A 19,875-nucleotide genomic window follows, 5' to 3' on the forward strand; every position below is an offset into this window, starting at 1 on the left:
CTTGGAGTAATATTTTTTTCTCACTTTTGACATTTTAGTTCCAAATAATTCTCTAGCCATTTCCATCCTGATGGTTTCATTTTCGTGCCAATATAGTCCGAATCACTAACTCCGTTAGTTGTAGTATGTTAAGTTAGTATGAAATGACAAATACCCTTTAACTTAATAAAGTAAAATGTGATTTATGTTTATTTGGTTTGCTCACCTTTGTCATTTCCGTCCTCATAGTTTCTAAAAGTTGTTAAAGTATGTATGTTAAATTTCAACAAGTACTTACTCTATTGCTTCATCTTCTTATCCAAACAACCTTTCGACTCCACCCGCCCACATTATAATCGACAGGGGCTAACGGTATTGGTAAATGGGATGTAAATGACAACTTTTAGAAATCATAAGGACGAAGCTAAAATAATATTTTTTTTGACAAAAATGGCAAAAAAACAAGGATGGAAATGACTGTTTATTGTATTTTTTATAAAGGGTAATTTTATCAGTTCATACTAACTTGATATAGTACAATTAAAATGGCAAGAAATGAAACCATGAGGATAGAAATGGTTAAAAAATTTGAATGCAAAAGACAAATGTGATCAAGCCCGAACATAAATGACTGGTTACTCTTTTATTTATTGTTATTTGTTTTACTCTTTTATTTTTTTTATTATTTGTTTTACTTTCCTTGTTTTACATTGAAATTTGTTTAACATGTACTTACTTTAATAAACCTATTTTATCATATAAATTAGTCTTTATAAACTTCATATTAAAAAGTTACAAAATCATATTAATACACAATTATTTAAATAAAAATACCAATCACCCCGTAAAAAACAAAATCCAAAGACAAAAACCAAACAAATGTTGACTTTCTGCTGGATGGTGAGAAGATCATAGGGTTACAAAAGCCCACGTCTTCATACTATCGACCACCACATATAAATAAAGTCTGTCATCCTTCAATTATTCATCTTTTCTGGGTTTGTTTCCAATCAATTCACATAATAGTTTTTTTTCTCCCAACAAAGATACCATTTCATCCGATTGCATAATTAAATGGCATCTCCTTCAGCTGCTTCCATTCAAAAAAGCTTCAAGTATGATGTGTTTTTAAGTTTCAGGGGTGAAGACACCCGTAAGTGTCACACCCGGCCCTGAACGGCGGAAACAGCCGGGCGCGCGCGAGTGGGGGATTGATAATTAAGCACGGGTCATTGCAAACATTCAAAGTAAGATTTTCATTGTGCATGAAATGTTTAATACAAATACATTACATTGTTTAGAAATTTCATAAAAACATCCAAGTATAAAACTGTTGAAGATTTCCACGCCATATCCCCTTGCGCGGCGGGAACAACCACGCGCATCGAAGGGATAGAACTAAAATCTTCCAAAAAGCTAGTTTTAGATGTTCAGCGTGAGGTGCTCTAAGTGTGACTCCATGCGCTACCTAGTTATCTCCTGAAAGACACGTAAAAACATTTGAATCAGTATAAACTGAGTGAGTTCACAAGTTTTAGTAACTTGATAAATCGTATCGCGTCATAGTCTTGATAAAAATCATTCTATACATAATTATGATAGCATCATTGAAACACATGCTTAGTAAAACATAGTTCTGATAACATAATCTGATAAAATCGTTCCGCGGGTTACGCGCGAACATTTCTGGAAAACGTGCTCGTCCATGCAAAGTGGCGCTGCCACTACGAGCTAAATAATGTAATGCCGTCCCGCGGGTTACGCGTGGACATTTCTGAAAAACCGTGCTCGTCCATGCAAAGTGGCGCTGCCACTACGAGCTAAATAATGTAATGCCGTCCCGCGGGTTACGCGTGGACATTTCTGAAAAACCGTGCTCGTCCATGCAAAGAGGCGTTGCCCCTACGAGCTAATTAATAATACCGTCCCGCGGGTTACGCGCGGACGTTGTGCCGGAAAACAAGGCGCTCGTCCATGCAAAGAGGCGCGACCCCTACGAGCGGGCTCAATCCCATAGTACTGCCCCATGACCATACTAGGCACTCGTCCATGCAAAGAGGTGCGACCCCTACGAGTGGGTGGATCAAACCAGCAGTCCCTACCCTTAGAGTTCCAATGGTAAAGTGATCACTTACTCGAATTCTAGCGCACATACATCGAAAACCATAGATAACCGTTCGCATTGCTCATCATGAAACATAATTTAAACACATAATCGCTTGCATAGCTTGTAAGTATACCATGATAAAACATTATTTAAGTACGTGTCCCTCGCCCCGAAAACAGTTTAAAAGTAGTGAAAACAGTGAAAATAGGGGCTGTGAGACTCACCTGTGGTTCTTGTTAAGGGATTAATCGAGATTCGGGTTTTCTTGGTGTTGGCCTCGGAATTGAAGGTCTAGAATACGATTAAATAACAAGAAGTATATATATTAAGATCAAGAAATAGGAGAATATAAGGGTTGAAAAGTAGATCTCAAGGTTATATTATCGGCTTACCTAGTAACAGGATCGGAAATGAAAACAACGGATGCTTGGGAGAGGATTAGCGCAAGTTTGCAGTTCTTTGAAGTGTGTTTTGGGTGATAATTTAGGTTACATATTTATAGGCAAACTCAAGGGAACACAATCCCTTGCTTTAGGGGATTGTAATCTTTTCATACCTAGGTGTAATGATGATAAAGTATGGAAATTATTATTATTTATTTAAAAGTGGAGTAGTGGATAAAAGATTTTGATTTGATTTGGACAGGACATGCAGGTCTGTGGTTGGTGGGAGTAGGGTGGCTGACAGTTGACTTTTCATGTTACAGTGTGCTTTTTCAGGCACTTTTGTCAGTGTACAGTAAAAAGTAGAAATCTCTGAAACACGCTACTGTTTATTTTTGGGCGGGAATAATCTCCTTACATCTGGAGAATACAACAAGTGTTCTGCGCGTATTACTTTGTGCGCATAGCTTTCTGCGTGAAGGACATTTCTTTGCTGCGGGTAGGTGCGTAACCTTCTCGCAGTCGGGGACATTGAGTTTCATTTGTAGGTTCTCCAGGTGGTCTTGGTATTTCAACATAGTGATCAGTTATGTTGAAGTCAATTCCATCTTGGAGCTTCAGACAAACTAGCTCTCAATGTTCCCGCCATGCGGGGAGGTTAGTTCCCTTTCCGCACGCGCATAAACGATTTGGGATGCACCCGCCTTAGCATCATGCGAGACGGTCAACCCAATAGACAACATTAAGTTATGGATACATAAAACCAATACACTCGCGCATGGCGCATATAACATATGCCCACGCTGGCTAACATAGCGCGCTCGCGCAGGGCGCACATAACAAATGCACGCGCTGATTAACATAGCGCGCTCGCGCAGGGCGCACATAACAAATGCACGCGCTGATTAACATAGCGCGCTTGCGCAGGGCGCACATAACAAATGCACGCGCTGATTAACATAGCGCGCTCGCGCAGGGCGCACATAACAAATGCACGCGCTGATTAACATAGCGCGCTCGCGCAGGGCGCACATAACAAATGCACGCGCTGATTAACATAGCGCGCTCGCGCAGGGCGCACATAACAAATGCACGCGCTGATTCTAATATGGCGCGCTCGCGCAAGGCGCATATAACATAATTACCTAATATTTAGGTTGATTACTTGGTTTAAGGGATTGGGAATTTACCGGGTGTCACATTCTCCCCCTGTTAAGCGAATTTCGTCCCGAAATTTAGGAGACGTCGCTGGCAGAAGCCATGTTCTGAAAGAGGTGTGGGTATTTCTTGCGTATTTGATCTTCTCTTTCCCAAGTGAATTCAGGCCCACGCCTTGAGTTCCATTGAACCTTTACTAACTTGATTCCACTTCTGCGCAACTTTTGTTCTTTCCAATCGGTTACGGCTATAGGCTCTTCTACGAAGTGCAGTTGTTTGTCGATGTGAATCTCTTCCAACGGTAAAATCAACGTTTCATCAGATAAACACTTTTTGAGGTTGGACACATGAAACGTATCATGAACTCCACTGAGTTCGGCGGGTAAACGGAGTTTATAAGCAACCGGACCGATCCTTTTCAGGATCTCAAATGGTCCAATATAGCGCGGATTCAACTTTCCTCGTTTGCCGAAACGGGGGACTCCTTTCCATGGAGAGACTTTCAAAAGTACTCTATCCCCTACTTGAAACTCCAATGGTTTCCTTCGCACATCTGCGTAGCTCTTCTGTCTGTCGCGCGCTGTCTTAAGGCGATCCCTTATCTGAAAAATCTTGTCTGTTGTTTCTTGGATCAATTCTGGACCAGTCATTTGTTTGTCACCCACTTCAGCCCAGCACAGTGGGGATCTACACTTGCGCCCATACAAAGCTTCAAACGGCGCAGCCTTGAGGCTTGTGTGATAACTGTTGTTGTAAGAAAATTCAACCAATGGGAGATGAGTATCCCAGCTACCTCCGAAATCGATTGCGCACGCGCGCAGCATATCTTCCAATGTCTGGATTGTTCGCTCGCTTTGCCCATCCGTTTGAGGATGATAAGCCGTACTCATGTCAAGGCGAGTACCTAAAGCTCCTTGTAACGATCTCCAAAACCTTGATGTGAACCGACTATCTCTATCAGAAATGATGGACACTGGGACTCCATATTTTGAAACTACTTCTCGAATATACAATCGGGCTAACTTTTCCGTCTTATCGGTTTCCTTGATCGGCAGGAAGTGCGCTGATTTAGTTAGCCGATCTACAATAACCCAGATCGTGTCGTAACCCCCAGGTGTCCTTGGCAGTTTGGTGATGAAGTCCATAGAGATTTGTTCCCACTTCCACATGGGAATTTCTGGCTGCTGAAGCAACCCTGACGGCTTCTGGTATTCAGCCTTTACCTTTGAACACGTCAGGCACTTACTGACATACGTCGCGATGGCGCCTTTAAGATTGGGCCACCAATACAGTGCTTTAACATCTTGGTACATCTTGTCTGCGCCAGGATGTACGGAATACCGCGTCTTGTGAGCCTCGTTTAATACTTGCTCGCGCAATCCTCCCTTGAGAGGGACCCATATGCGGTTAGCGAGATATAGATTTCCGTTCTCTTTAAGTTCCAAACTCTTAATCATACCCCCAAGGGATTCGTTCTTAGCAAACTCTGGTTTCAAGGCTTCTTGCTGAGCGTCTCGGATGCGGGTAGAGAGATCTGCGCGAATGGTCAACCTTAGAGTCTTGACTCGTAGCGTTTTTATTCGCTCCTTCCTACTTAGCGCGTCTGCTACCACATTCGCCTTTCCAGGGTGATACTTTATTTCACAATCATAATCATTCAACAATTCAACCCATCTTCGTTGCCTCATGTTTAAATCCTTTTGATCAAATATATGTTGAAGGCTCTTGTGATCCGTAAAGATTATACACTTTGTACCATAGAGGTAATGGCGCCAAATCTTTAGCGCGAAGACAACCGCTCCAAGTTCCAGATCATGCGTTGTGTAGTTCTTTTCATTGGTCTTGAGTTGGCGCGAGGCATACGCTATGACTTTGTCTCGCTGCATAAGGACACATCCGAGTCCCTGATGTGAAGCGTCGCAGTAAACGACGATGTCATCCGTCCCCTCGGGCAGAGACAAAATTGGCGCACTACATAACTTCTGTTTCAACATTTGAAACGCTGCTTCCTGATTTTCGCCCCAAACAAACTTCTTGTCTTTCTGAGTTAGCGCGGTCAGAGGTAGAGCTATCTTGGAGAAGTTCTCAATGAAGCGTCGATAGTAGCCAGCTAGTCCTAGGAATTGCCTCACCTCAGTTGGGGTTTTTGGCGCTTCCCAGTTTTCGATGGCCTTGACTTTGGAAGGATCAACGTGTATTCCTTTCTCGTTTACAACGTGACCGAGAAAGTGAACTTCTCTAAGCCAAAACTCACACTTGGAAAACTTCGCATACAACTTTTCTTTCCTCAATAATTCCAAAATCGATCTCAGGTGTTGCTCATGCTCGGCCTTGGTCTGAGAGTAAATCAGAATATCATCTATAAATACAATCACAAACTTGTCCAAGTATGGTTTGCACACGCGGTTCATCAGATCCATGAATACAGCCGGCGCATTAGTTAGCCCGAAAGGCATCACTAAGAACTCATAATGGCCGTATCTAGTTCGGAAGGCTGTTTTCGGCACATCTTCCTCATGGACCCTAAGTTGGTGGTATCCTGACCGTAGATCTATCTTTGAATAATAACTGGATCCCTGCAACTGGTCAAATAAGTCGTCAATCCTCGGTAAGGGGTACCGATTCTTGACTGTCAGCTTGTTCAGTTCCCTATAGTCAATACACATTCTGAACGAACCATCCTTCTTCTTAACAAACAGTACTGGAGCTCCCCAAGGTGAAAAGCTTGGGCGTATGAAACCCTTATCCAATAGTTCCTGTAACTGATTGGATAGCTCTTGCATCTCAGATGGAGCTAGTCGATAAGGCGCTCGAGCTACTGGCGCAGCTCCTGGGACTAAATCAATACGAAACTCGACTTGTCGCGGCGGCGGTAATCCGGGCAAATCTTCAGGAAAAACTTCTGGAAATTCGCGCACTACTGGTAAGTCTTCAATTCTCCGCTCATCTCCTTTCTTCTCTACTACATGCGCCAGGAAGGCGTAGCACCCTTTCCTTAAGCACTTGCGCGCCTTTAGGCACGAAATCAGTTTCGTCGCAACTCCCTTTCTTTCCCCTTGAATTACCAAGGTTTCTCCGTTCAACAGTGGGATCCGAACCTGCTTCTCATGGCAAATAACCTCCGCGTGGTTCTCGGCTAACCAATCCATACCTATCACAATGTCAAAACTTCCCAAGTCTATTGGCAACAAGTTAATATTGAACCCGTGACCTCCCATGACTATTACACATTGTTCAGTTCTTTCGTTCGCGCATAACTGCCTACCATTGGCTAGTTCTATAGTATAAGGTGTGTCTAGCCTACTAGTTGCTAGGCCTAGGGAGTCTTTAAACTCAGTGGATATAAAACTTAGGTCAGCTCCAGTATCAAATAAGACAGATGCAAAATGGCCGTTAAGCAAAAACGTACCGGTTACCACATTCGGCTCTTCTTTAGCTTCGCCTGCGCCGATCACAAAAGCTCTCCCGCGAGCTTGGTTTCCCTTTTGCGGGCAATCCCGACTAAAATGCCCTGGCTTCCCGCATGCATAGCAGCTGTCGCTCGCTCCAGTTTCTCTGATACGGCAATTCATCGCCTTGTGTCCTGGTCTGCCACATTTGGCGCATTCGATTCTTGCGCATTCACCCTCGTGGTGATACTTGCATTTGTTGCACCATGGGCGAGGCCCGCTGTATCCTTTCCTTGATGGCTCCGCGGCTTGGATCGCGTAAGCCCTTGCATTCTCCTGCTTCTTGAACGGTGGCTGCTTGGAGTCGGACCCTCGGTGGTGAGAGTTCCATTTCCTCTTGGGATCAGAGGTTCGCTGCTCGATTCCGCGCGTAGTCAACATACCCGCACGGACCGTATCCCTTGTAAGGGTGATGGCCCGCGCTACCGCCTCATCAAAGGTTGGAGGCGCTGCGGCATTGAGCGGAACCCTAACAACAGGAGGTAACCCAAAGATATACCTCTCGATCTTCTTTTCCTCCGTGTTTGCCATGTCTGGCACCAACTGGCAAAGCTCGTTGAACCGGTTGTTGTAGGCGTCGATATCCGTTCCTACCATGGTGTGGTTCCAGAATTCCTGTTGCAGACTCTGAATTTCTGCGCGAGAGCAGAACTTTCTCATCATCATCTCTTTCAGCTCCTCCCAGGTCCTGTGAAGAGCAACTTCTCGCCCCAAAGTCTTCACTTGAAGCTTCCACCAAGACGAAGCTGCTTCTTGGAACATGCAGGTCGCGTAGAGGACCTTCTGGTTCTCACTACATCCGCTAATGGAGAGAACTGTCTCCATCTTGTCAATCCAGTTGTAGAGCCCAATGGCCCCTTCGGTACCCTTGAATGGCCAAGGCTTACAGGCCATGAATGTCTTGTAGGAGCATCCTTTGTCCAAGGCTCCTGATTCGGGTTCTGGGGTCTCATTCTGACGACCCTGACTTGATTCGGCCTTGCTGGCCTCGTGTGTTGCGATCGCTTGCGCGATTATTTCCGCGAGTTCCTCGGGTGTCATGGTAATTCCCTTGGCTTTAGTTGGAGGCATTCTCGCTTTAAAAGAGTGAAAATATATCAAACTTAGCGCATGTACTCTGAGCACATAATGTTTTTATCTTTATTTACTAGACACTGTGTGACCCGTGTTTCTAAGTGTGTGTATAGTTTCTTTTGAAAATATTTTCTTTGAAAAATATTTCATGCGATTCCCCAACGGTTATAGTCTAGGTTAAAACTTCTTTTCCTAGTTCGCTATAACCAGTGCTCTGATACCAATCTGTCACACCCGGCCCTGAACGGCGGAAACAGCCGGGCGCGCGCGAGTGGGGGATTGATAATTAAGCACGGGCCATTGCAAACATTCAAAATAAGATTTTCATTGTGCATGAAATGTTTAATACAAATACATTACATTGTTTAGAAATTTCATAAAAACATCCAATTATAAAACTGTTGAAGATTTCCACGCCATATCCCCTTGCGCGGCGGGAACAACCACGCGCATCGAAGGGATAGAACTAAAATCTTCCAAAAAGCTAGTTTTAGATGTTCAGCGTGAGGTGCTCTAAGTGTGACTCCATGCGCTACCTAGTTATCTCCTGAAAGACACGTAAAAACATTTGAATCAGTATAAACTGAGTGAGTTCACAAGTTTTAGTAACTTGATAAATCGTATCGCGTCATAGTCTTGATAAAAATCATTCTATACATAATTCTGATAGCATCATTGAAACACATGCTTAGTAAAACATAGTTCTGATAACATAATCTGATAAAATCGTTCCGCGGGTTACGCGCGAACATTTCTGGAAAACGTGCTCGTCCATGCAAAGTGGCGCTGCCACTACGAGCTAAATAATGTAATGCCGTCCCGCGGGTTACGCGTGGACATTTCTGAAAAACCGTGCTCGTCCATGCAAAGTGGCGCTGCCACTACGAGCTAAATAATGTAATGCCGTCCCGCGGGTTACGCGTGGACATTTCTGTAAAACCGTGCTCGTCCATGCAAAGAGGCGTTGCCCCTACGAGCTAATTAATAATACCGTCCCGCGGGTTACGCGCGGACGTTGTGCCGGAAAACAAGGCGCTCGTCCATGCAAAGAGGCGCGACCCCTACGAGCGGGCTCAATCCCATAGTACTGCCCCATGACCATACTAGGCACTCGTCCATGCAAAGAGGTGCGACCCCTACGAGTGGGTGGATCAAACCAGCAGTCCCTACCCTTAGAGTTCCAATGGTAAAGTGATCACTTACTCGAATTCTAGCGCACATACATCGAAAACCATAGATAACCGTTCGCATTGCTCATCATGAAACATAATTTAAACACATAATCGCTTGCATAGCTTGTAAGTATACCATGATAAAACATTATTTAAGTACGTGTCCCTCGCCCCGAAAACAGTTTAAAAGTAGTGAAAACAGTGAAAATAGGGGCTGTGAGACTCACCTGTGGTTCTTGTTAAGGGATTAATCGAGATTCGGGTTTTCTTGGTGTTGGCCTCGGAATTGAAGGTCTAGAATACGATTAAATAACAAGAAGTATATATATTAAGATCAAGAAATAGGAGAATATAAGGGTTGAAAAGTAGATCTCAAGGTTATATTCTCGGCTTACCTAGTAACAGGATCGGAAATGAAAACAACGGATGCTTGGGAGAGGATTAGCGCAAGTTTGCAGTTCTTTGAAGTGTGTTTTGGGTGATAATTTAGGTTACATATTTATAGGCAAACTCAAGGGAACACAATCCCTTGCTTTAGGGGATTGTAATCTTTTCATACCTAGGTGTAATGATGATAAAGTATGGAAATTATTATTATTTATTTAAAAGTGGAGTAGTGGATAAAAGATTTTGATTTGATTTGGACAGGACATGCAGGTCTGTGGTTGGTGGGAGTAGGGTGGCTGACAGTTGACTTTTCATGTTACAGTGTGCTTTTTCAGGCACTTTTGTCAGTGTACAGTAAAAAGTAGAAATCTCTGAAACACGCTACTGTTTATTTTTGGGCGGGAATAATCTCCTTACATCTGGAGAATAAACCAAGTGTTCTGCGCGTATTACTTTGTGCGCATAGCTTTCTGCGTGAAGGACATTTCTTTGCTGCGGGTAGGTGCGTAACCTTCTCGCAGTCGGGGACATTGAGTTTCATTTGTAGGTTCTCCAGGTGGTCTTGGTATTTCAACATAGTGATCAGTTATGTTGAAGTCAATTCCATCTTGGAGCTTCAGACAAACTAGCTCTCAATGTTCCCGCCATGCGGGGAGGTTAGTTCCCTTTCCGCACGCGCATAAACGATTTGGGATGCACCCGCCTTAGCATCATGCGAGACGGTCAACCCAATAGACAACATTAAGTTATGGATACATAAAACCAATACACTCGCGCATGGCGCATATAACATATGCCCACGCTGGCTAACATAGCGCGCTCGCGCAGGGCGCACATAACAAATGCACGCGCTGATTAACATAGCGCGCTCGCGCAGGGCGCACATAACAAATGCACGCGCTGATTAACATAGCGCGCTTGCGCAGGGCGCACATAACAAATGCACACGCTGATTAACATAGCGCGCTCGCGCAGGGCGCACATAACAAATGCACGCGCTGATTAACATAGCGCGCTCGCGCAGGGCGCACATAACAAATGCACGCGCTGATTCTAATATGGCGCGCTCGCGCAAGGCGCATATAACATAATTACCTAATATTTAGGTTGATTACTTGGTTTAAGGGATTGGGAATTTACCGGGTGTCACAGTAAGAACTTCGTTGATAACCTCTATCATGCTCTTAAGCAGAATGGCATTTACACTTACAAAGATGATCAAGAAAGGGAAAATGATCAGTGATGAACTCATTAGTTCCATTCAAGACTCGAAATTTTACATTATTGTTTTCTCCAAGAATTATGCATCTTCATCGTGGTGCTTAGACGAGCTCGTCAAGATTATGGAATGCCAGAGGACGAACGAGCATACCGCTTACCCGGTCTTTTATGATGTTGAACCTAAAGAGATCCGCAACCAGAGCGGGGTGGTTCGAGAAGCGTTTTCAAAACATGTAAATGATGAGGCTGAAGAGAGATGGAGAGATGCTCTGAAAGAAGCAGCCGGTTTGGATGGGTGGGAGTTGAAGAACACCTTTTATGGGTACGTAATTTATTTCTTCTATCAATTTATTTCAAAATAGTTGGTGGAAAATTAAATTTGGGTATGTAAATATATTTATTTATGATGGCTAAAACATGCCGGCTAAGAGAAAAAAATTTGACGGCTAGGCGAAACCGGCTAAATAGTTAATTGAGTAGGTAAAAATATTTAGTTTTGGAGGCTAAATTTACACCGGCTAAAAAGACAATTAAGTGAAGCCGGCTAAATATTTAATAGAATTGGTAAAATATTTAATTTTGGCGGCTAAAATTAGACGGCTAAATGAAAAAAAGAATGCGGCTAAGTGAAGACTTCCTTAGCCTACAAGCCAAGTTTGAGCCGGCTAAGAAGGAATATTTTGAGCCGGCTAAGTAAATAGACACGTATTCCGAAGCCGGCTAAGAGTCAAGATGCCGGGCTAAATAACCATAGATGTAGACTAAGTTTACTCGTCTTTGACACGTGTTGAATTGTTATTCGCTAAAGGTGTGACCCGTTTACTTTTCATAAAATTTTGTGCCCATAAAGTGGCAGCTAAGCTTCGGTGACGTGTCAGTTGTTTATTAATCTAAAAATCAATGATTTGAGAGATGCAGTCTAAAATAGACATGTCTATTTTGTTAAAATTTTGGTCAAACATGTCTATTTTGGTAATTTTCTCTTAATATCTTCTATCAATTTATTTCTCTATATATAATCGACTAGGTTAGGAACCCGTGTATTATACGGGTTGAATAATGATAACGGTATAATTGATAAATCTTTAAATACGTTATATGATTAAAATTATGTATTACATATAATATTGAAAAATGAAAAGTTCATAAATCTCTAAATTACAAATAAGTTGCAAGTTTTATATATACAAATAAATTGCTATAGTTTTACCGAAACATTAACAAACCATACGTTATATAGCAACAACGCATAGACAAATTATATACAATTTTTTTTTGAACTAATTGCTAGTTTTCCTAACCATTGATGAGGTCATCTGATGTCCAATTATTACTTCTACTATTACCTGCAATTCACAACAAAAAATAACAAAACTAACCATGATTTAATACCCAACACTTGTCTAATTCATTCAGTTCGATTTGTACATTCATAATCAGTCAAATAGATCGAAAGAGAGAAAAAAAGGAAAGAAAGATTGGCTAAATTCATTTCAGCTCGATTTTAAAATAATAAGGTTTTTGTATTCATATGTGACACCCATATTGCTAATCAAAATACTGGACAAGGAGTGTTCCGGTTCCAACCGGTCCATACGAAATTAGTCACTTTGACCTTCTACCCAACCCGCTTATGTTTTTTATCTTGTAAATAAGGTTTTTTTGGTCAAAATAACCTAGAATAATCTGATCAGTTGGTTTCTACCCAACTTGCTAATGTTTCTGATCATATTTTTATCATGGTAACATCCAAATTTGTCATTGACAAAGGGGATCTATTGCTCGCAACTTGGAACAAAATATAAACCAATAGTAAATATACTTTAGTTTTGTGAAAAGAGTAAATAAGTCATTTGGGCAATCATAATCAAATGAACATGACTTTATAATATGAATCAAACTCCGTAATCCACAATAAGGCTAGATAAGAAATTGATGGGATAATGATAAGGCTAGATAAGGAATGTTTTAAATCTTAATTAAATTTTAGTTTTAAATTAATAAATTTAATTAGAAGTTATAGGTTAATACATGAGAGTGCCACTTGGCAAACTATTAGGCCAACTAAGGAGTTTGTGGTTCAACCAACATTTTTGTTTATTATAATAGTAGATGTTAAAGGGATCATTCATGGTATATATATCAATGTGTTATATGCTTGTATATTTAAGATTAATTGTTCATTTTGGAGTTTGAGTAATCTAATTGAATCTTCTTTAACACGCAGTCATGAAGCTCAGTTCATCCAAAAAATTGTTGAAGAGATCTCACAAGAATTACGTTTCATTAACTCTAGCATTGATGAAAAGTTAATAGGCATGGAGACACGTGTCAAAGATGTAGTTTCATCTTTAGAAACTAATATCTATGATGTTCGCATGATAGGGATTAAGGGAATGGGAGGAGCTGGAAAGACGACTTTGGCAAGAGTTGTTTTTGATCAAATATCCTTTCGATTCGAAGGTTCAAGTTTTGTTGAGAATGTAAGGGAAAATTCAAAAAACCCATCGTGCGGTTTAAAGTCGTTACAAAAACAAGTACTCTCGGATGTCTTAAAGGCAAACGATATCACCGTTAATGGTGTTTATGAAGGGAAAAAATTGATGAAGCAAAGGATGTGCTGTATAATGGTTCTTGTTGTTCTAGATGATGTGGATCATATAGACCAGCTTGAGGCCTTGGTTGGTGAGCTTAGTTGGTTTAAGCCGGGAAGTCGAGTTATCATTACAACAAGAGAAGAACAAGTGTTGGTTGCTCACGGAGTGCCAAAGAACATGATTCTTGATGTCAAGTTGTTATCATATGAGGAAGCAATTTGCCTCTTTAATAGGTGTGCATTTGGAAGAGAGGTTCCAAAAAAAAGTTACAAAGAGCTATCAAGACAAGTTGTACGTTACGCTGCCGGTCTTCCTTTGACTATCAAAGTTTTGGGTTCATTTCTACGTGGTAAAGATGAGCTTGAATATTGGACGGATGCATTAGAAAGACTAAAAACAATTCCATTAAAGGAAACTCAAGAAATACTAGAAATAAGCTATAACGGTCTAGAAGAGGATTATAAGGAAATATTCTTAGATGTTGCATGCATACTAAAAGGTTGGAAGAAAACAAAGGCAATCATAGCACTTGAAAGTTGTGGTCTTCATGGTACAAGTGGTTTGAGAGTTCTCGAGCAAAAATCCCTGATAACTATAACTGATAATGGAATTTTGGGTATGCATGACCACATTGAAGAAATGGGTAAGAATATTGTTCGTCGTTCGTACCCCAACCTGCCTTACAGACATAGTCGATTGTGGATTGGAGAGGAAATTGAAGGTGTGCTGGTTGAAGACAGGGTAAGCCTCACATTGATTTGTAAGTTGGAGAAAATTGACATGTACTAATTGTAGCTACTTCTTTTATAATATTGTAGGGTGCCGAAGCAACAAGATGTATAATATTAAAATCACTCGATCCAGAATTTATCATGAAAGGTCTTCGAAACATGAATGAACTTATACTTCTTGTGGTGACGGGTGGAAGTACAATACGCGATCGATTTAATAATAATACGCTTCGCGTCAATTGTTATAATCTGCCCGATGTTGAAGAAGATGGCATAGATCTACCAGATAGTTTACGTTATATATGTTGGAATAATTACCCGTATACGTGTTTACCCAAAAACTTTATCGGGAATAATCTTGTTGGCCTTGAAATGCATTCCAGCAATCTTCGACAACTTTGGAAAGGTGCAGTAAAAATGGTAAATTTAGTCAGATCATCTTCATTTTTTATAATAGAGTTAATTGCCATTTTAGTACATGTGGTTTGATCAACTACGCAACTTTGATACCTATTCTTTATTTTGTGCAAATAACTACCTCAGTTTCAAAAAACTTGCATTTTTAGTACTTTTTTTCTAACCCCGTCTATTTTTTCCGTTAAGTCAGGGATAATTTGGTAACTTCGTTATTTTCATTGTTTTTTTCATTTCATTTAAACACTTATATCTTGTAAACCCTAAATCTCCAAATCATAACATCAAAATCCAAATCCTAAATTCTCAAATATAGTAAAAATTCAAACCCTATGATGATATCGAGAAAGGGTTTGGGGATTTAGGATTTAGATTTTGATGTTATGATTTGGGGATTTAGGGTTTACAAGATATAAGTGTTTAAAAGAAAAGAAAAAAGCCAAGAAAATAACGAAGTTACCAAATTGTCACTGGCTTAACGGAAAAAATAGACGGGGTTAGAAAAAAAGTACTAAAAATGCAAGTTTTTTGAAACTGAGGTATCTATTTGCATAAAATAAAGAATAGGTACTAAAGTTGCGTAGTTGACCAAACCACAGGTACTAAAATGGCAATTAACTCTTTATAATAAAAAACTTGTTTCAATAGTTTGAAAGATAGGTTTTGGTTTTATTAAATAAAGGTGTGTTGATTTTTTTAATCTCAACTATCATCTTTTGGTTGCTAACGATCCCACATTTTATCATATTTGTTTCCAACGGTCCGCGACTAACAGAATTCTAACACCATTAGTTGAAAGTCGTCGAAATAACGTTTTTTTTTTTTGCCAACTCAAATTTCCGGAAAACTCAACATTTTCCGGCCCAAACATCTTTGTAACCTTAGATCGGACCATTATGAACCTTTTTCTAGTAAAAGTCCACAATATTGAGGTCGCTAGAACCCTAGAACCATCATCGGGATCGGTTGGTGGTGCTCAAGTGGTGGTGGTTGGTTGGGGGTGAGTCAATTGGTAATTGGTGGTGGTGATGTTCAAGTTGAGTTTTCAGGCAAAAAGTTTGGCTTTTCCGGAAATAAACCTTTTTCGGCGGCCTACATTATTGCGTTAGAATTATATTAGTCGCAGACCATTGGGAACAAATACGTTAAAAGATAGGACTGTCAGCAACCAACTCGTTAGTTGGGACCAAAAGCGACCAAAAGTTGATAGTTAGGATTAATAAAACCCAATACACCTTAAATAAATCTATATTTTAATTATTTTTTTAATAAATAAATCAATATTAAGTGCTTTTCTTTTTTTCAGCTTGCCACATTTTTGGTGTCAATTAGGGGGTGTTTGGTACAGAGAAAAAGAATGGGAAGAAATGGAAATAAAAATGGGAGAGAAATGGAATTGGAGAGATATAGAAATGGGTGGAGAATTGACAATCATTTCCTTTGTTTGGTACAATAGAGAAATGGGTGGAGAAACGGGAGCAGAGACGTGATTAGGGTTCCGCCTCGGCATCATCATGGTGGAGAAATGGTGGCTCAGAGACGCGTCGCAACACCGCGAACGGAGTAGAGCGTCATCATCATCGCCGCGCAACATCAACACCGCGATTTAGGGTTCCGCCTCGCAACACCGCCTCGCGATTTAGGGTTTCGTTTTGGCTCAGAGACGCGAACGGACGTGGCTGCGGCGTCGGCCGCCGTGCCGGACGTCGGCATCATCATCACCATCGCCGGTCGGAGCATCATCATCATCATACGCGAACGGAGTAGAGCAGAGACGCGATTTAGAAGCATAGAGAATTCCATTTCTCTTCCAAATGGAGAGAATTGGATTTCTCTACTTTTTGCCTACACCCAATTCTCAGAGAAAACCAATTCTCCGCCTAATTCTCCCAAACAAGAGAAACCTAATTCTCCACCCTCAAATCTCTCTACCAAACACCCCCTTAGTGTTTTTATTTCACTTGAAATGCGCTAATGAGTGTTTTTAATGTGTTTTTGTTCATGATTTAATAATTACACTTCTAAACATAAATGTATATAAAGTAATGCTATAAATCTATTGTAATGCCATAACACATAGTTCATCTTGTTTTCTGCTCATGATATATAGGTTCCGAAACTCAAATTCATTGGCCTCACTAACTGTGATTTAAAAACCTTTGACATTGGGTTGACTAAGAATCTCGAGAGATTACAGCTTAATTATTGTTCGCATTTGGTAGAACTTCGCATGCCCATTGGAAGCTATAAGCTCAAATCCCTTAGTATTGCTTGTTGTAAGCTGATCACTACCATGGATCTTGTGGGGGCTCAGAATCTCGAAACACTAGAAGTTAGAAACTGTGATGATTTGGTAGAACTTCGCATGCCCACTGAAAGTTCTAAGCTCAAATCCCTTAGTATTGCTTTTTGTAAGCTGATTAGAACCTTGGATCTTGTGCTGGCTCAGAATCTCGAAACACTAGAAGTTAAAGAATGTGATGATTTGGTAGAACTTCACATGCCCATTGAAAGTTTTAACCTCAAATCCCTTAGTATTAGTATTGCTTGTTGTAGGCTGATCAGTACCTTGGATCTTGTGCGGCTAAGAATCTCGAAACAATTGAAGTTAGAGAATGTGATGATTTGGTAGAACTTCGCATGCCCATTAAAAGTTTTAAGCTCAAATCCATTAGTATTGCTTTTTGTAAGCTGATTAGAACCTTGGATCTTGTGTGGGCTCAGAATCTCGAAACAATAGAAGTTATAGAATGTGATGCATTGGTAGATCTTCGCATGCCCACTGAAAGTTTTAAGCTCAAATCCATGTGTATTGCTTTTTGTAAGCTGATCAGTACCTTGGATCTTGGGCAGGCTCAGAATCTCGAAACACTAGAAGTTAGTGCATGCCATGATTTGGTAAAATTTCACATGCCCATTGAAAGTTTTAAGCTCAAATACCTTGGTATTTCTTTTTGTAAGCTGATTAGAATCTTGGATCTTGTGCGGGTTCATAATCTCGAAACACTAGAAGTTAGAAAATGTGATGATTTGGTAGAACTTCGCATGCCCATTGAATGTTTTAAGCTCAAATCTTTTAGTATTGCTTGTTGTAAGCTGATCAGTACCTTGGATCTTTCGCTGGCTCAGAATCTTAAAACACTAAAAGTAAGAGAATGTGATGATTTGGTGGAACTTCGCATGCCCTTTGAAAGTTTTAAGCTCAAATCCCTTAGTATTGATTGTTGTAAGCTGATCAGTACCTTGGATCTTGTGCGAGCTCAGAATCTCGAAACACTAGAAGTTAGAGAATGTGATAATCTGGTTGAACTTCACATGCTTGTTGAAAACCCCAAACTTAAAAGACCTCCACCTCCAAGATTGCTGTAAGTTGAAAACCCTTAACCTTACACGAACATGGAATCTCAAGAAGTTACATCTTTTTGAGTATGGGGATTTGCTAGAACTTCGCATGCCCATTGAAAGCCATGAGCTCAAAACCATTAGCATTGGCGGTTCTAAGCTGAGAACCCTTTATCTAGGGTTGTCTCCATATCTTGAGCATTTATATCTTCATAACTGTTATAACTTGGTAGAAATCCATGCTCGTGTTGGTTGTTTAAGTGGTAGTGTCATGTTGAAACCATGTTTGGTTAGCCAACGGTTTCCTTCAGATGGTTCACTAACAGAGTTACATATATTTGCGAGGTCCTTAGGTATATGCCCATTGCACCCTGATAATAATATGCCTAAGTTCCATTTTGAATGCATTTATAAGGACCTTCTTCTCTCATCGGCCCAAAATCCTGCGAAGCTCATTTCTTTCAGTCCATGTGCTTGCGCAAACCTTGCAAGTTTATCAGGAATTATTTGTGGTGTACAATTAAGAAAGCTTACACTCGAAGGTAGTATTCCAGAGGTGCCCAAGGAGGTTGACCAGTTAAAATGTTTAGAGGAGCTAAGTTTGCTGTCAACAAAGATTGAACATTTTCCGGATAGCATTTGTATGTTGAAACATCTGAAGTTTCTCCGGTTAAAATCTTGTTGGTTTCTTAAGAAGTTACCTGAGGATATTGGCAGATTAGAGTGTTTAGAGGAGCTGCACTTAACAGACTGTAGATCCTTACGAGATATTCCAAACAGCATCTGTGAGATGAAACATCTAAAATGTCTTCATCTCACAAATTGTATTCTACTTGAGAAATTGCCTAAGGAAATAGGACGCTTACAGTGTTAAAAGGAGTTAAAAATAGAAGGCACAGGCATAACAGACTTACCATCCAGCATTGATCAGTTGAAAGATCTGGTATTCAAGTTCTAGTTTGAGTCATATGGTTTACGCCTGCATGTACTTGAAAACTCAATATACATGGTCTTCTGGTGCGTTTAGCACTCGGAACTCAAAATTATTAGAGGTACTTTCTCACTAATTTTTCTGTATCATATTGATTTGTTTTTGAAATTGATAAATACTTAACTTATATGAAGAAAATGAGTTAAGATTTAAAAGAAGAACAAAGAAACCTGCAATCTAAAGCAAAGACAGTAATATTTGAAATCTGTTTTAGAGCAAGAAACTGCCAAAAAGTGAAATGCTTTTGTTTTATACTTATGGTTGCATGTAGTAATAATTATTATAATTTTACAAAATTTAGGTACTTCAAATTAGTCAATAAGGTGGCATATTGGATTCATGAACCAAAGGATCACAACTCAGTGGTTTGGTGTTGGCTCAATCAATGGATCACCTCCCAACATACCTCTAAATGATCAAAGCTGATCAACAGGTTCTTTTCCGACATCAATGCGGATAAATTCCGACAATATGATTGACTGATTGTTTAATCAAGGTATGATCTCCTCTTAGAAGGTGTACTGCATAACTACCTTAAATTAATGTAGAATGTAAAGTTTGATAAGTTAATTTATAGATTTAAGTTAACATATTTTACTTCTGTAGAAATTCGAACTTTGTTCTTGATGAAGACGCGTGAAGTTGATGCAAGGTCGTTTAGTGGTGTCAAGGTGTGTAGTGAAGGTTTTACTTACCAGGTTGTTGAGGTTCTAGTCTCATTAGACATATGTTTACTCACATAAATATGCTAAGAATTCCATTCAAATTTGTAAAATTTGTTTCTGTCATAGTAATTGGTTACAGAGTGAAGAATGCACGTATAATTTGTATTGGTTCAGGGTGTAATGATTTTATCACCAACACCCATGC

At 40.3% G+C, this 19,875-nt stretch overlaps 1 protein-coding gene across 2 annotated transcripts; it reads left to right on the forward strand.

Annotated features, from left to right (window-relative positions):
• The first annotated feature begins 10,866 nt into the window (after window positions 1–10,866).
• Window positions 10,867–19,362, forward strand: LOC143568608 (disease resistance protein Roq1-like). Of its 2 annotated transcripts, XR_013141597.1 has the most exons (5): window positions 10,867–11,252; window positions 13,158–14,268; window positions 14,346–14,678; window positions 16,783–19,066; window positions 19,307–19,362. XR_013141597.1 is itself a non-coding variant. In XM_077054724.1 (4 exons), exons 1-4 carry the CDS (start codon window positions 10,888–10,890, stop codon window positions 17,302–17,304), a joined length of 2,331 nt encoding a protein of 776 aa, XP_076910839.1. In that variant the 5' UTR covers window positions 10,867–10,887; the 3' UTR covers window positions 17,305–19,194. The 2 variants fall into 2 exon arrangements, 1 of the variants encoding a protein (XP_076910839.1); XM_077054724.1 differs by lacking the exon at window positions 19,307–19,362 and having other exon boundaries at window positions 16,783–19,194.
• The last annotated feature ends 513 nt before the right edge of the window (window positions 19,363–19,875 follow it).

This window comes from Bidens hawaiensis, unplaced genomic scaffold (genome assembly GCF_021521415.1).
Source record: "Bidens hawaiensis isolate Kalapana, Puna unplaced genomic scaffold, B.hawaiensis_p1.1 tig00024026_1, whole genome shotgun sequence".
In the NCBI taxonomy this organism is placed as follows: Eukaryota; Viridiplantae; Streptophyta; class Magnoliopsida; order Asterales; family Asteraceae; genus Bidens; species Bidens hawaiensis.

What these genes read in the sequence shown, in the direction of transcription:
- LOC143568608 (XM_077054724.1), top strand. Translation starts at nt 10,888, where the DNA reads ATGCTCTTAAGCAGAATGGCATTTACACTTACAAAGATGATCAAGAAA. An exon ending in TTGAAGAACACCTTTTATGG is followed by an intron (nt 11,253 to 13,157) that starts GTACGTAATTTA and finishes TTTAACACGCAG; the next exon opens with TCATGAAGCTCAGTTCATCC. An exon ending in GTGTGCTGGTTGAAGACAGG is followed by an intron (nt 14,269 to 14,345) that starts GTAAGCCTCACA and finishes ATAATATTGTAG; the next exon opens with GGTGCCGAAGCAACAAGATG.